Below are 16,838 nucleotides of genomic sequence, written 5' to 3' on the forward strand. Positions count from 1 at the left end.
AGACACTTTCAGGGAGGGCAACTGCAACCTCAGCTTTTATTTTCCTTTAGTTTATATTTTCACATGATTCCTTTGGGAGGGAAGGGTGTCTTTGTGTGCTTTTCAACCAAGAAAAGATGTATTCTACTGCTGTAGGCACTTAATATTGTCAGGATGCTGCCACTTCTTCGAGACGAGTTGATCAAGGATTGCCAAGATACTGGAAGAGTGCTCATGTCTTGGCATTTTCCACTCTGAAAACCATGTATTTGTGCTCTTGGAAGTTACTTGAATAGGGCTTAAAGCTTCAAGAACACTTTAGCTATGTGAATCACGTTGTGAATATAAAACAGATTTTGTTCAGGTTCAGCACTATTGATTTAAAATCAGAGCTTATTCTGCTATTATCCACAACTGAGGAAAAACATAGGCCTGTCATCTAGAAGAATATTAACACCTTTACCAGATGACACAGGAGGGCTGCATGTTTCTGTGAACACTGAGAACAGCTTGACTTCAGAAGCATCTCTAGGGACTGCGAACAATGAGCCAGAGGAAGCGAGAGTCTGAAGATGCAGAAAGTTCACTTCTCTCTGGCTGTTGCTGTCTGGCTACCAGCTGCAGGTAAACCCATCAGTTCAGACTGGTGAATCTGAAATCAAGAAACTGCATTTTCAGGCAAGGTAATTACCCTTTTGTGAAAGGACATTCATATAGTCATGAATAAAGTCCGCTATTGTAAAGAGGAAAAAGTAATACATACTGAATATTGATCCAGCTGAGATGTTGCTATGCTGGAACATTAATATATGGTAGATATTAAGAACACAAACCCACACATGTACAGTATGTTTTAAATATTTAGAATCACTTTTGTAATCCCAACAGCATCAGAGTCAAATTGAAGAGAAGGGGATTTAGTTGCCAGTTTAACAAGCTTGGGCTAGAGGGCAGCTCTGTCTTAAGTACAGATGGGACAGTTTGAAGCATGGAATGTCTTTTTCTCTTTTGTATGTACGTAACTGCTGTCTTCTCATGTAATATATCACTTCCAGGGATTTTGTAGAGAATATATAGGGAAAATACAATATCTGAAGGATGGAAAGAAGCAAATTAACCCTTGTTTTTTTCCCATGAAGTAGCACACCCACTGGTTTCCTGATTGCAGCCAGAAAATTTGAAGGACCTTATTTTTTACCATCACTGTCAAAGGTTTTTTGCTTGTGTCTATTGAATATTGTAAATTATTTTCAGTAGTACAAGTAAAAAGTGTTCATTTCTTTGAGAGTTAACTGATTTCTGTAACATTATGTACTGCATGTGTTTAACTTGGGAATTTTGTTCAGAATAGAAAATTTCAGATTTCCATAGGAAAGTCATTAGATTATTGTGCCACCAGAAAGAATAATACTGCTTTTCTGCCTGATAAGTGGTTACTGTAGCTTGTGCACTCACTCACTCTTTCTGCTGCCAAAAAACAGTTCAGTTCTGTGGTAGCCCAGCTACCCTTGGTTCCTTGAGCAGCACTGCTGAGTTCCTCCTGCCTGTACTTCTGTTGCTTCTGCTTCTAGGTTATGCTTTATGCTTTAGCCAAGCTGGAGAATTCATCTCATGTTGTTCTTTTCTGTTAGTTGAAATGCTCATTCTTGCCTGCCTTTGTGTTACCTTGTTAAACCTTATCTTGCATCAGAATTAGGGTAGCACGTATTCCTTTTCCAGGCGGTGTTGCTGGTTAAGAGACTGCCATGTGCCGCCCTTTTCTGATGGCTGTTTTACTACCTATTTGCTGAAGAGTAGAATTAGTGGGTTGGCATTCATCAGTACATCAATATAAAATCTAGTCTATGTACTCAAGATAGTAGGTTTAAAGACTAATTTTCTTGTAGAACAAAGGTTGTTCTTTCTCCCACTCTTATCTAAATTGTTACCCTTTGGTGGGTTCAGTCTCCTCCCAGCTCTTTCAGGTTTCCTTCTTTGGTATCTTGCTTGATGACTTCACTTGTTTGACTTTGACTTTCTATAAGTTACTTGTAAATCAGTCCTTCCAATCTTGAATAATTTTCCCTAACAACATTTTCATCTTGTCTTTTTGTATTTCTTCTGTAATCTTATCACAAAGGAAAACATAATATGGCTGGAGCTCTCTGGAGGATGAGCTCTGCCAGGCAATTTCAGGGGCATGTTGCTGTGGCTGCTGATGAAGATACTTTCTCCTCCAGTGTAACTTCTCTGTGCCAGCCTCTGTGGAAGTTACTGTTACCATAGCAAGGCAAAGAAGTGGGAGAAAATGTTCCTGTCTCACCTGGCAGAGTTCAAGCTGAACAGCCAGAGAAGGTGGCTGATGCTAATGATCCAAGCTGTAACTGGGGCAGCAAAGTCATGGACCATTTTATTCCATTTGCTGAATCTGCTGCCAGGGCAGCAATCTACAGGATAGGCAAGGTAACCAGCAGCTGGTTTGACAGTGTCACAGTTTGCTCCAGCTGTTGGCTTTCATAAAAGTTGGTTCAAGTCCCTACAAATTTTATGTTGATAATCTTGACTATGAATTATTTAATTTTCTGTGCCTGTTTTTTTTCCAAGTAACATAAGGAAAAAGTCTCATTTTGTTGGGTTTTTTTTGTCAATTCTGTCCCTCTTCTTTATTTCACTTACTGTTTTCTAAAATGTTTTTCTAGACTAGTAAATATAAAATATTTTTGACAAATAAAGCTGAAGCTGAGATATATATTTTTTAATAATAGAATTAAAAAACATAATGAGTTGTGTTCATGAATTGGGTTTTACTTGTAATCTTACAGGTCTCAAAATATAAACAGAAGAAGAAATAATATAAAATTTGTCATTGTTTTAGAGGAGCAAAAATGTAGTCAGTGTAGGTAAATGATATGCATTTTTCAAAATATAGAACTGTTTTTATTAATAACATTCTCAATTTAAATAAACATTTAAAGTTTTGGAACACTTTAAGAAAAAGAGCTTTGAATGTTTCCACTGTCAGATTTTCTTTGTGTAAGTTGATAGTGTAAAATTCCAATTTATAAACTGTGAAATGATCAGTGATAGCTTTAATATGAAAAATATAGCACTAGTTATTAGACATTTCAGAGGCCTGATGAAAGTCTTCATTTCCAGCTAGATCATGTCTAAGAATTTAGCTGAACATCAATATTTATATTTAGGTAGTGCAGGAGTTTGAATCATACCTTCTTTCAAGTTCTAAATATGGACCATGTTTACATTAGTGAATCATAAGCATAGAACTTAGAGCTGAAATAAAATCTTTTTCTCCAGAGGTGCTTAAATATACATGACCCAAATCTTGGATCATACATGCATAATTCTGAAGAGCTGTGTATTTGAAAACAAAAACAAAACAAAAAAATCATCTGCACTTCTTCCAGTACCTTGTGATAGATAAAACTTAGTATCATGGAAGTGAATAAGCTGATCACTTACGTACAAAAAGAGAACATTACTAGCTTTACATTGCTTTGTGCATTTACTGCACAATTATGCTGAGTACATCTTGTTTATCATAGGATCCATGTTTTATTTCTTGGCAGTTGCAATTTGTTTGCGTTTAAAAGGTCCCAACCTCTTCTATGAAAGTCTAGTCTGAGACACAGTTTTTTGGACTAAGCATAGATTTTATTAACTGCATGGTACAAAGAAGCTGCTGAAGAAAAGTCCTTTTACTCTGTGAATATGGATATTCATGTGTTCAAAGCATAGAGAAGTTTTCTTGAGGACAGGCTCTAATCGCTCCTATTTGAACATACCAAGTGAAATCAAAATGGCTTTATAAGTTTAGGGTTTTTTTGAAGATTATTTATTGCCCAATGTTTATGCTGCTATTTCAAGAGTGACTACAGTGGACAAAGTAGGGTGTTAAAAGAAGCAGTGATGGAAGACAAGCAAGAAAGAAGTTGTAGCATGTTCAGTGTACAGTATGAACAAGTTTGTGACGACAGAAGCTCTTCTGGAAGCTACACTAAGAAAAGACAATTTCTTTCATGCTCATCTTTGCACTGAAATATAGTACAACAGTTAGGGGAAAATATCTTATTTGAAAAATACAGTACTTCGTGATTTAATATGGGTTTGGGAGGAGGAGGGAAGAGGTTGATAAGTTGCAGTTGTGAGTGAAGAAAAGAGTCATAAATGAGACGCTGATTGGTATTGGTTTATAATACTTAGGCTGCATCACTGTGGTGTCCAGGAGCCTGGTCTGGCAGTCAGAGCAGGGAAGTATCTTGTTAACACTGGTGGCATAATTAAGTGTAGCAGTGGACAGAATCTGTTTTACAAGTTTAATTGTCCAGGGTAGCTTCTTTTGAACATGTTTTAAGTTGCTGCCTTTTACTCTGGAAGTGGTGCATTAGATTATATTCATCTGTTTATCTGCCTGATTGTTTTTAAACAGCAATATAGGACCTCATTAAATTGAACCAGTTCATGAATGTGCCTTAGCTTTATGTGGAAAAACGTAATTGAAGAAGACTAGTATTAGAAGTCTTAACTGCAAGTAGCCTGAAGTAAAAGCAAACACTACTTTTGTTTTAGTATATCTTTGCTATTTCATATCCATCTTAGGGGACTGCATGTGATTGCATGGCTTTTATGTATGTAATGCTTCATAATACACATTTCTAGGAGAAACCATAATTGCTAGCCTGAGGTTTTTTTCAGATGTAAAGTAAAACTACTCTTTGGTGGGAGGAAGCTGGTGATTTCTAATGGTAATAGTACAAATTCATAACTCTGTCTAGGGAAGAATACCAGTAATAATTAGTATGTTGAAATGATTTTATCAAATTGTTCAATATGCATAGAAATTAGTAGAATAATACAAATTCTCGTGAAACAGGCATCATCATCCCCTGTGTTTATTTTGTTGAAGACCTAAGTTCAAATTTAACCTTCAGAATCCCAAGATTACCATATGCTTTTTGCCTTTGGCTTTTGAAACGATAGATTGTGGCTTTGCCTGGAAATTGTTTTCTGTCATTACAGTCTCCTCCATTCAGGAAAAAATTCTTGGAATAGCGTAATGGAAGTGTCATGCTTTTTTGAAACATTTGCATTATCTTCAAGAACATACGTTTTCTGGTCATCTTTGTACTCAGTCAAATATTACCTGCCTTTTATTAAGTAGAAAGTAAACTGACATCAGAGAAATGTAACCATGTTCTGGTCTTTATTAAGGAGTTTCTTCTTAATCATTATTGCAATTGTTACAATAGACTCATTATTAATGTCATGGAGATGATATATTCCATGTCAGCAACAATGTTGATGTGTTATGCTTTATCCTAAATATCTCAACATTTTCCAAACTGCTCTATTGTCAGGAAGGATATAAATTTGTAAATTACTTCTACTATTCAGACTGCAAATTTTGTTATAATGACTCTTTGAGAAGAAATACCAGGCCAAAATATAAAATATTCAGAGATTTAGGAGCAACTACTTGGAAACAGAAGCATCTGAAAGCAGTAGATAGAGTTATATGTATGGCTGTTGCTGTTATCCCTGCTACAATGCCTAGTTTACACTACAAAATAAAAACATTACTTAAACATTTTTACCAGTTTAAAAGGTATTATAAATAATGAAGGCTTTTCAAAATAAAGAAGAACTTTGAGTTCTGTATCCAGAAGAAGCTGTGAATTTTAGACTATAGCTGAGGGGTTTTTTGGTTTTTTTTTTTTTTTTTTTTGAGCCTTAAGGGAATGATCTTTCTTAACTCCCTTTGACTTTGAAAATTTTTATTACTTCACCAGGCTCATAAATGATTTTATTTTTAAGACTGAACTTTTTGTCAGGTTTTGTTAGGCTTTTCTTTGAAAAAATCTGTTTGAGCTTTGCATGAGCTGGGGACGCAGCAGAGAAAGAAGGGAGGCAAGACATGCAATGCATGGTTGATAAAGACCTGCCTAAACCAAATCATTTCAGCATTATGTTCTTCAATCTCAATCGTGAATTCCACTATAAATTAAAAATTTTTTAAATAATTTGGAGCTTATGTGAAAGAGATCCAGTATTCACGTTAGCTCCTCTGAAAGGAATGGTTGGGCAACAGCTTTATATCATGCATCTCATGAACAGAAGTACTGGAAAATGCTTATTTTGCTTATTTGTTTCATAAGACTGCTTACCGTATGGCAGAAACTTTTTATGTAGGATATAAAGAATGATGTTGTTACTTTAGGAGACAGGGTTTTTCCTGTTCATAATAATTGTAATTTCAAGCTAATGGCAAAGCACTTGCGGTTTTTATGTGTTTGAATACAGTGTTTTGTATCCACAATTTACTAGATGCATACATTGTGTATATGAAAACATACTTTATACAGTTGTTTCCTCAATTTGACATGTGTTAAAATCATATATAAGAATGATTGTCAATCTACATGCATCATGCTAGTAGAGTCTGTAAATAACCAGTAAATAATATCCTCTGGTTTGTTTTTCATAAACTTTTCAGATGTCAAATAATATACTATTAATGTTTCCAGGCATTGCTCTCTGTACATGATACTGTGGCTCAGAAGAACTATGATCCTGTCTTGCCCCCCATGCCTGATGATATTGATGAGGAAGAAGATTCAGTTAAAATAATCAGGCTGGTCAAAAACAGGGAACCATTGGTAAGTACTCCTGTCTTTTGTTTTGAGGTTTTGTTTGTGCACTGGGTGTGGAGTGTTCAGATAATAAATGGGAATAGGTGACATTAACTTGAAATGTGGACAGACAGACATTACGTGTGTTTGTTCATAACATTCAATAATACCCTTCTGAATTCCATTTGCAGTCTTTATTAGTAAAGCATATGAAATGAATAATAAGGATTTGTTCATTCATGGTGTTTTAGCATTATATATGTGGGCCAGACTAAGCATTTATATCACTAATGTATTCATCTTTTATCTTGAATTCAAATCATGAACTTGTTTTAAAATGAGAGAGAATGAATCCCCAAAGAAATGTTGACCTATGTTGTGAACTGTGCCTGTTACCATTCATGTAAAAAAATGTGACCTTCCAGTACACTGAAAAGAAAGCATAAAAACATATTTTAAAACACTTGAATTGAAATCTGGGCAAATTTAAGATGTCTGTTGTTGTACTTTGTCTTATGAGTACTAGAAAGTTAATATCTTCATGGGGATATCTGGAAAAATGAAAGGACTAAGCCTAGGTTGTGTTACAAGAATATTAAAATATTTTACTGATTTGGTTATTTTTATTTGCTGTAGAGTGGAAGTCATCTTGCATAAAATTTAACTGTATTGTTTTTCTCCTGCAAACCAGTAAGAGCTTTGGTTTATGTTATACTTTGTTTTAACAGATAGCAATCCTGAAAAAATACCTGCAAAGTTACTTTGAGAAAGCTGTGATTTTTTACTTGAGATGACTGTGGGAGAGCGATGCCTCTGTTAGACGTGCAGGATTGTTTGTCCCACAGTAGATAACTTACTATAACTTTTATTTTTGATGTATTTCTGGCATCAGTAAACAAGAAATAAGTTTTGGTATTAACTGACTGTAGGTGCCCATGGGCATAATTAAAAGTTTGGCCATATGGAAAGTTTTTACTTTGTTTTAACATATTAAACCTTTTTCTTTTCTTTTCTTTTCTGTTTTTTTTCTTTTTTTTCCCCCAAAATACTTAAATCGCAGCTTTACGCTTTTCTCTTTTTCATCAAAGAAATTCTTTGAGGAAGAAAACAAACTTGCTTTAGGATACTCAGAAAGAATATTAATTCTGAAAGGTGTGAAAAAATTTGAACATGTAGTATGAAATGAGTTCTAACTGAGCAGCTTATTTTTAGTGTTAATGAAAAGACCCTTGATTTTTCTTGCATTTGTCAGGAAAATTTTCATAAAAATCTTAATTTACATAGTTATGTGTTTCAAACATTATTTGCTACTAAGATTTTTGTGAGTTAAATACTGTAAACTACAAAATGTATTGTATAAATAGCAACTTTAAAAACAAAGCTGAGGGAAAACTTAGATGAGATACATAAAGTTTTTCAGATTTTAAGCCCTCTTAAAGGGACAGTTAGGATTCCCTAAGCCAAAGATTATCCCTGGATTGTTCTTCAAATTCTGCTCGTAGCCATTTACTCCAGCGGGATACTGAACACTTCCAGATACCAGTGTGTCTGTTGTGGTTTAACCCCAGCTGGCATCTCTGCCCCATACAGCTGATTGCGTACTCATTTTTCTCAGTGGGATGGGGGGGGTGGGATCAGAAGGATGAAAGTGAGAAAACTCATGGGTTGAAATAAAGACATAAAGACAGTTCAATAGGTAAAACAAAAGCTGCATGTGCAAGCAAAGGAATCCATTCACCACTTCCCATGGGCAGGCCATTTTCAGGCAAGCAGGGCTCTGTCACGTGTAATGTTTACTTGGGAAGACAAACACCATCACTCAAAACATCCCCCCCCCCCTTCCTTATTCCTTCAGCTTTGCATGCTGACCATGATAACATTATGGTATGGGATATTTCTTGGGTCAGTTGGGGTCAGCTGTCCTGGCTGTGTCCCTCACAGCCTCCTGTGCACCCTCAGCCACTTGCTGGTGCGGTGGTGTGAGGGGCAGAAAAGGCATTGACCCTGTGTAACCGCTGCTTAGTGATAGCTAAATCATCCCTGTGTTATCAACATGGTATTCAGCAGAAATCCAAAACATAGCCCTATATCAGCCACCATGAAGAAAATTAACTCTAACCCAGCCAAACCCAGCACAATCTCTTAAAAAGTACATCCACAGTTAGCACAGCTCTTGTGCTAAGGGGGTAACAGAGAGGGTTTTATTTAGAACTTTCTTTTACTAGACAGGATGGCAGCCATAGAAAACAAAAAATGTGAGAGAACTCAGTTCTGTGGTTTTAAGACTGCTTAATTTATTTACCAAGGCAAAACCAACCTTATAATGGAATCTGTAATAGACCTATTCTAGGAAGAGGCAAAGGGCGGGAGCTAATTGCAGCCTACAACTACTTGAGAGTGGGGAGCTCACAAGGATAGTAGAGTCAAACTCTTCTCAACAGTGGAAGATGCTAAAACACAAGGCAATGGCCACAAGTTGCAGCCCTGGGAAGTTTAGACTGGAAATTAACAGTATTTCGTTAGTGTGTAGTGTTGTCCTTTTCCATAACCCACCTGTAATCCATTTTAACATTTTTAATGTTAACATCAAACATGAATTTCTTTGCAGCAACTTTATAGTGACTTATTAGGACACCATCACCACCATACATAACAAACCTATTATTAATTTTTTTTGTCTTTCCTAGATTTCTTTTGTCCCTTAGGTAAGGGTGAGAATAAACATGGGAAGTAATCTAGGTATGGTCTTACCAAAATATAGCATGGCAGAATAAATAAAGACAGGTTTATACTATGTATATTTGATCTCCTGTGTTTATGCTTCCTCAAGTTAGTTTACTAAAGAAAATATATGCCATATGTTTACTAAACTATTTAAAATTCCATATCTTTTTAGTGGCTTTTCCTTTGGAGCTTGTTCTAAACTCTTGGCTATCCTTGGTACAGATCAGAGTCTGCTTGTTTGGTTTATCTGTCACTGTTCTCCTGTCAAAAGTCTGACTTCCACCTGCATCATTATATCAGGATTCTTGCTACTGAGTTTGGGATTGAGGCACCTTACAGTATTTCTACTGGGATAGAGATTGTCTGGATTCTTGACTTGAAGATACAGAGCTCTTAGAACTTTTCTTTCACCTCAAATAGATTATCATTCTCTATTTGTACACAAACAGTAGAGGGCGTTTTTCTGCAAAGTAGTAAGCTTTACATCAGTTGCATGCCTTGGGCTTTCTTGAATTGGGCATCTCCGTTGGATGACTTTCAACAATAGTCTCTGTGAAGCAAATGAGGCACTCTCTTAACTTCTTTGGAATATATCTAGTGACCATTTTTATATAAAATTACACCACATTTACTCTTGTACTTGTTCATGCTTTTCCTCAAGTTAAGCTTGTAGTCCCAGCAGTAATCATCTGAAAAGAGAGGAAAACACATGGTTTGTGGGAGGGCTTTCTGTTTGCTAGTTTTCATCAGTTCAAAAGTCAGTGTTGAACTTTCATCTGTTGTTGTGGAAGAGGTGGCTAAACCTTTTGCTAATCCTTTTACAGTTGTTTTGTTTGTTTGTTTTTGTTTTTCCTAAATGGTCTATTAGTAAATGCCATTCCAGCAGTGTCTTGCTCAAGCCAAGTGAAATTGTGTTAGGAAGTTTATTTGAACGAACTAATTCAGAACATCTCTGAACCTTACGTAAAGAGAAACATCTCTTTTCAGAGACTCTCCAAAATTCATCTGGCTATAATTTGGCCTTTTATCAGTGTCCTGGGTTCAGCAGTAGCAGTCATTTTTCTCCTTCTTGGTAGCTGGTGCAGTGCTGTGTTTTGACTTTCGGGCTGAGAACGTTTGCTGATAGCAAGCATGTTTTGAGTTACTGCTCAAATGTTTGGTTTGTCCAAGGACTTTTCTGAGCTCATGCTCTGCCAGGGAGGAGGGAGGCCGGGAGGAAGGAGAGACAGGACACCTGACCCAGGCTAGCCAAAGAGGTATTCCATACCATAGCACGTCATACCCAGGATGTGACTGAGAGAGACCCGGAAGGGCTGGAGCTCTGGGGGGATGGAGGAGGTATCAGTCGGTGCTCGGTCGGGCAGGGTGGGGTGAGTTATGGGTCGGTGGTTGGTGAGGTGTTGTATTCTCTTTGCTTGTTGTTTGCTTTATCATTATTATTTGTAGTAGTAGTGGCAGTAGTGATTTATGTTATACCTTAGCTATTAAACTGTTCTTATCTCAACCTGTGGGGCTACATTCTTTGGATTCTCCTTCCTAACTCTCCCGGAGTTGGGGGAACAAGGGGGGGAGTAAGTGAACGAGCTGTGTGTGGACTTGGTTTAAACCACGACAATCAGATAGCTTGGAGGGTTTTTATTTTTGTGTACCTCTTCAGGGCTTTATCAGCCCTGTCCCTGGGTAGGACTCCTGACATCCAAGATGTACAGCCACACTACCAGGATCTCAGTTCTTGGACTCTCACTACTTCCAGCTCCCAGATGATATTCCAGGTTTGTTACAGCTGTCATGCAGTTACTCTGATTAGGATGCTTCTTCATGTTAAGATGGTTGCTTTTTCATCACACAGATCCATTCCACATAAATCTAGTTGAAAACTCATCTCTATGCTGTGTCTATCGTCAACAGAAAAATAGGCAGATCTAGAGAATAAACCACACTATCTATTTAAGAAGCCTGCCCTAATGAAAGGATTATTCATTCCCTGGAGTTGCCTAATTTATTTTTTTTTCATTAACTATAGGAGAAGCCTAGACACCTGGCTTGAGCTAGATACCTGATTTCCGTGGCTGAACCTGGGAGAAATGAGTTATGGTGTTTTAAAAGCATCATCTGCATGGTTTGTTTGTGCAGATTCTACAGCTCTTCCTTGCCTCTCACTCTGAGTCCCCTTAGCTTGGTTGTTATCAGTGAATGAACTCAACTATTTTATAGGTGGGATTAATTTGAGTGTAGGGATAGCTTTAGTGTGTATAGTCTACATGTAAATGGCATCAACTTTTAAATAACTCTTCACTCTAAGTGAAGTAAGTATACTCACTTACCTGAAGTTTACCTTAAACTAGTAAATGTATTTACATTTCCAACAGAGCATGAAATAAGGCTTATTGAAGTACTTATTTCCGTTCAAGATTTGCACGTGCTTTTATTTAACAGAAAGGTATGCAAAAAAAAAACTATTTGCAAAAAAAAAAAAAACATGTTACTGATGCTTCCAATGCTCTTTCTTAGTAATTTATTTTACAGGCCAGTCTTTCTTTAAATACAAAGGCTTATAATGTTTAGATTCTGGAACCAGCAGATAAATGGATGGAGTAATAAAGCTCATGTCTGTGAAACCCTGAGTGTTGCTCATCAATCAGTATTACTACATGAAAAATGGAAAAAAAACCAAATACCACCTCTAACAAATAAACAGAAAACCCCAACCCCAAACAACAAAAAGCCCCAAACCAACAACCCAAACCCCACTGAAAGAGCCTTGCTGAAGGAGCTTGTATTATTTTAGTGCTTTTGCAATGGTATACCTTTAAACATTTTCTCGGTCTGATCACCATATGGCTCCCAAACTCCTTATTTTTCCCTTTAAAAGTATTTTAAATTGAGCTATGCTATTACATCTGTGTATGTCTCATTTAGGGTAACTTACATTTTGGCTCTCAACACTGAAAATATTTTCCAGCTCTCAAAGTCCAGTCTAACCTTCTTCCATTTTTAAAGCTCTAAATGAGGAGCTGCACTGCACATGTAACTGAAAGTACTGGAGCTGAACATCTCATAAGGAGAAATCTTGCCAGATTATATATACCTCATAGTTTAAGCAGGGCTGGCAGCAGTACAAGAGAAGCTGCTTTTTCAGAAAATCAACTCTTCAGGTTCTCAAAAAAAAAAATCCACTTGTGTTTGATGATTTCTTTTTAAGTGTTCTAAATTAGCAGGGAAGAGGAATTTAAGGAACCCTCTTTTTTCTTTATGTCCTATAGGTGCAACAAAAATACACAAACACAAATATTGCTTTTCAGAGCCTGCCCATTTACATGCAGCTTGCCATAGAGGAGCTATTGACAATGATTTAACTTGGGTTAAAGAATTTCCCTGTAAATCCAAACCTGATTTTGTGCTTTGTTTTTAGATTCCAATTGACCCATTGTCTTTACTGGGACATCCTTCAAATTGGCTAACCTGTGCTAGGAAAATTCATTTTGTGCCAGTAGTGATAATCACAAAGAGCATGAGGTGACTGTTCCACTTGGACAAGAACTGTATTGCTACTTCCAGATGCTGTCTGTGTCAATTCTGTGATCTTAAATTGCACACAAGTTTGTTGTTTTTTTTTTCCTAGGGTCTGTTTAAAAGCAAGGTGTAGTGACATGAAGTAGCCATTAACAGACATCATTCCTGGGCTGAGGTTAGCTGGATGATCACAGTGGAAGGCTCAGTCATCACTTGCTTTTTGCATATGCTGGCATTTAATAGCATTGACTTCCAGGTAGAAGGCATAAAGCCCTTCTGTTCAAGGCTGTTTTTCCTTGATTAATTAGCAGAGCCTCTGTTTTATACGGACAACGTAGTGGAAATGTCCTGTATTTCTATTTAGCTCTGGCATCCTAATGCTGCTTTTTTAATTTGATGGATATATTCAGAAAAAAAAACACTTTGTACTTTCAACTAGATGTAACTTTCCAGGTATTAATAATAAACTTCAAGTTAATAGCTGTTGCTGCAAGGTCAGAACTTCATGCTGAGATATAGGCTAGAGGGGTTAATGCTTTGTTTAATATATTCCTAATGGTATGCAGGTCTTTTTGCACAGAATTCTAATCACGAGTTTTTAAAGTGAGGTTAGCTGTAGCTAAATCTTTATCTTTTTGAAACTCTCAACTCATTTAAAACTGTAATACAAGCAAATGCTTACTGTTATAATTACATTATAAATAATACATAAGAATAAGGCTAGCAAATTGCAGAATTAGTTTGCTTATGGATAGAATTTTAAAATGCACAAACACCACATATCAATTTTGCTGGAGAGTGCTGGCTACTGTTAAAGTTTCATCCAAAGAGAATATTGTGTGGTGACTTAAATTTTCCATTTATTTGCAAGAAATGCAGCTTGCATATACTCCCTATAAATTAATGTCCCTCTTTTTGTCTAGTATTTTCTGTCTTAGATGTAGAAGGAAAGGGGAAGAAGTTTATTTACAGTCAGTAAAATTGTTAACTAGTAAAGTGTCACTCCTGTTATTCATTGATAGATATTTGAGCTTTTAATGTTCATGAAACACTTAACAAATGAAGTTGTGATAACCATGATGCTCATATTTAATCTAAACAAATATAGGAAGGTAGCTGTAAAAGCGGTTTAATTATTTGAGGAACTTCGTAAAGTACTGATATACCTTACTTCAAGCACAACATTTCGCTGATGGAAGGAAATTCTAACCAGTGATAGCAGAGTGCATGTCTTGTACTTAGAGGTGAAGTACTACTGTCCATTCACTAATCACAAACACGGAAATGTTCAGAAAATTGACTTAGCTGCCAGGATCCTAAACATCTCTGTTGAATTGCAAAGTTAGAGTTTTCACAGATAAATTAATGACATTTACATGGCAAAGTAATCTTGTGCAGGTAAAAAGCACTTGGCCAGGGGATGCTTTTCTTATGTTGTTATTTTAAAATACTGTATATAGCCTTTTTGGAGGTGATTATACGGTAAGACTTATCAAGATCAAGTCCCCTTCATTAGTCTGTGGATTCTGTCTTCCAGAGCAGGGCCAGCATTTCCCCCCTCACTCCTTCCTGGTTGCCTGACTAGGATTGGCATCACAGCATAGGCAGTGGATTTGTGACTCCACGTCCTTTTCCCATCTTACTTGTCACTGCTGCTGCCTGCAGCTTCCCCATCACCTTGTGCCTCTTTTCAGCGCACCCTCACTGTTCTAGTTACAAAGGCATTCTCCTCATCCAGACAGCTGTTAGCTGGAAATTTAATGATATGATGTCATTTTACCTAAATGCTTTGCACTGTGTTTGTGTAACGTATGAAAACAGTCATGACTAACTCAGGAAATGTTCCCCTCCTCTGCATTTCTGTTCTGTGGCTGTTCCAGGGGAGCCACAACGTGCAGGGGCATTTCTCATGTCCATGTTTATTGGTAACACTGTAAAGGAAAATGATGATCAGTGGATGCGTAAGCAGTAAGCAGTTCTAAGCATAAAATGTAAAAATAACAAATGTACAAACTTTTTGTGCCCATAGTATGTAACATGGACTTTTTTATCATAGGAACAGCAATTTATCAATTTTCAGCAGTAGTTTAATACAGTTCTAGCAGCATGTAAACTACACTGCATTTAATGTTAAATTGAAAAGTAGACTTTTAAAATTATTTTTTCTTTTTTAAAAATGCTGTGTACATACAGAATGCATGAGGCCAGGCTTGATGGGGCAACCTGGTCTAGTGGAAGATGTCCCTGCCCATGGCAGGGGGTTGGAATTACTTGAGCTTTAAGGTCCCTTCCAGCCCAAACCATTTTGTGATTCTATAAGCTACTCCTGAATGGAAGAAAGGTCACATTGTAAGAGGATGGTAATAGAGCAACATATTTTACATATTCTTTTCAAGGGCAAGTATAATTTCTGGCTTATTCACATATCAGTGTGATGTCAACTTTTTGCAGTTTTACATATCAAATGTCTTTTATTGTAGTGAGTGAAAATTATGGTGAGATTAACCAAATAACTTTGTTATTGTTTGTTTGTTTGTTTGTTTTTTACCCAAGGGAGCTACTATTAAAAGGGATGAACAGACTGGTGCAATTGTGGTGGCCAGGATAATGCGTGGGGGAGCTGCAGACAGAAGTGGTAAGGTGTTGCTACTTGACCCTAGCCATTCAAGTTCTAGAACCTAGAACTCAAGATGAGCTAAAATTGCATATGTTAAAGAAATTAAATACTGTCACAAACAAAAATACCTGGGGTCTGGACAGTTTTGCAAAGTGATATTTGAATACTGGTGAAAGTATTCTAAACTTTTTCCCCAGTTCAGTTGCAACAAGTTATCTTTCAGTTAGCAGATACAGGGGTATTTTTTAAGTATATCATGGTTTGTTTCCACTTGAACACATCCACTTAGAAATTATGGTATATGCCAAGATTACAACTTGCTGGTGGATAAACTCAGAAAACAATACAACCATCCTATTTGGACATCCATTTGGAGTTTAATTCTCAAAATACCAGCACATCCTTGACTGCCATTGTTTAGTTTGGGATGCTCAAAGTCTGCAAGAACTCAAGCAAAAAGTCCTGGATTATACTGTAAAGTGCTTCTTTTTACTGAAGAGACTCTAGGACAGCTGTGTTTCACACTTAGATGGGTAATGGAGTAAGTCTAGATGTATATATTGCTAAATTAGCAAGCGTTTGTGCCACAAATTAGCACTCACAGCCTCAGTGATTGTTGTGGTACTTGCAGCTGTGTAGCAATGAGAAAGTATGGGTAGAAAAAGAATTGGCACAGACATTTTTCAGACATCTGCATAGAAGCTTGGAGAAGTCATAGAGAACTAATTTCAAGAGGAAGGAAGGGAGGTGGGTAAACCAACCATCTCAAACCTGTGAGGACAGTAGCTGTTGTTGTGTTCACCAGCCATTCCTGCTTTTAAATTAGAGCTTAAAGCAGATGAACAAAGGAGAAAAAAGCTGGATGTTAATAGCATTTTTTATAATGCATAGCTACACTTTACCAACTCCTCTTTGTCTTCTGTAGGTCTTATTCACGTTGGTGATGAATTGAGGGAAGTCAATGGGATTCCTGTGGATGATAAAAAACCTGAAGAAATAATACACATTTTGGTAAATACCAGAAGTTTTAAAATTAATATAGGGGAATGAAGAACAAGTAATTACTCTTATGATTTCTGGTGTATTTCTTAGGAAAAAAGTATATTCTACAATAATGCCTTTTCTTTCAGTGCCATCATTTACAAACCTCTATTTCCTTTCTCTTAAAGAATTATTTTCTGCGCATTACATATATATGCAATTACAGATTACTTGTAAAGAGTTAATGATGATAATATGGCTATAAATTTGTTGCAGAATGTTACAGACCACAGTGTATAATCTACAGTTTTTAAGGCTCACCATGATCTGTTGAATTAAAACTATTTTAAATTTATTCATTAATAAAGCGTTAACTCCATGTGAAAATTAATTCGTAA

At 36.5% G+C, this 16,838-nt stretch overlaps 1 protein-coding gene across 2 annotated transcripts in view; it reads left to right on the forward strand.

The window, feature by feature from the left end:
• MPP7 (MAGUK p55 scaffold protein 7) overlaps positions 1–16,838 on the forward strand; it is a 155,855-nt gene that overhangs the window by 101,366 nt on the left and 37,651 nt on the right. For both annotated transcript variants that reach the window (XM_034061036.1, XM_034061039.1), the window contains 3 exons: positions 6,501–6,632; positions 15,396–15,477; positions 16,385–16,470. In XM_034061036.1, coding sequence (XP_033916927.1) covers positions 6,501–6,632; positions 15,396–15,477; positions 16,385–16,470 — 300 coding nt within the window. The remainder of the gene's footprint in view (positions 1–6,500; positions 6,633–15,395; positions 15,478–16,384; positions 16,471–16,838) is intronic.

Source organism: Melopsittacus undulatus, chromosome 1 (genome assembly GCF_012275295.1).
Source record: "Melopsittacus undulatus isolate bMelUnd1 chromosome 1, bMelUnd1.mat.Z, whole genome shotgun sequence".
In the NCBI taxonomy this organism is placed as follows: domain Eukaryota; kingdom Metazoa; phylum Chordata; class Aves; order Psittaciformes; family Psittaculidae; genus Melopsittacus; species Melopsittacus undulatus.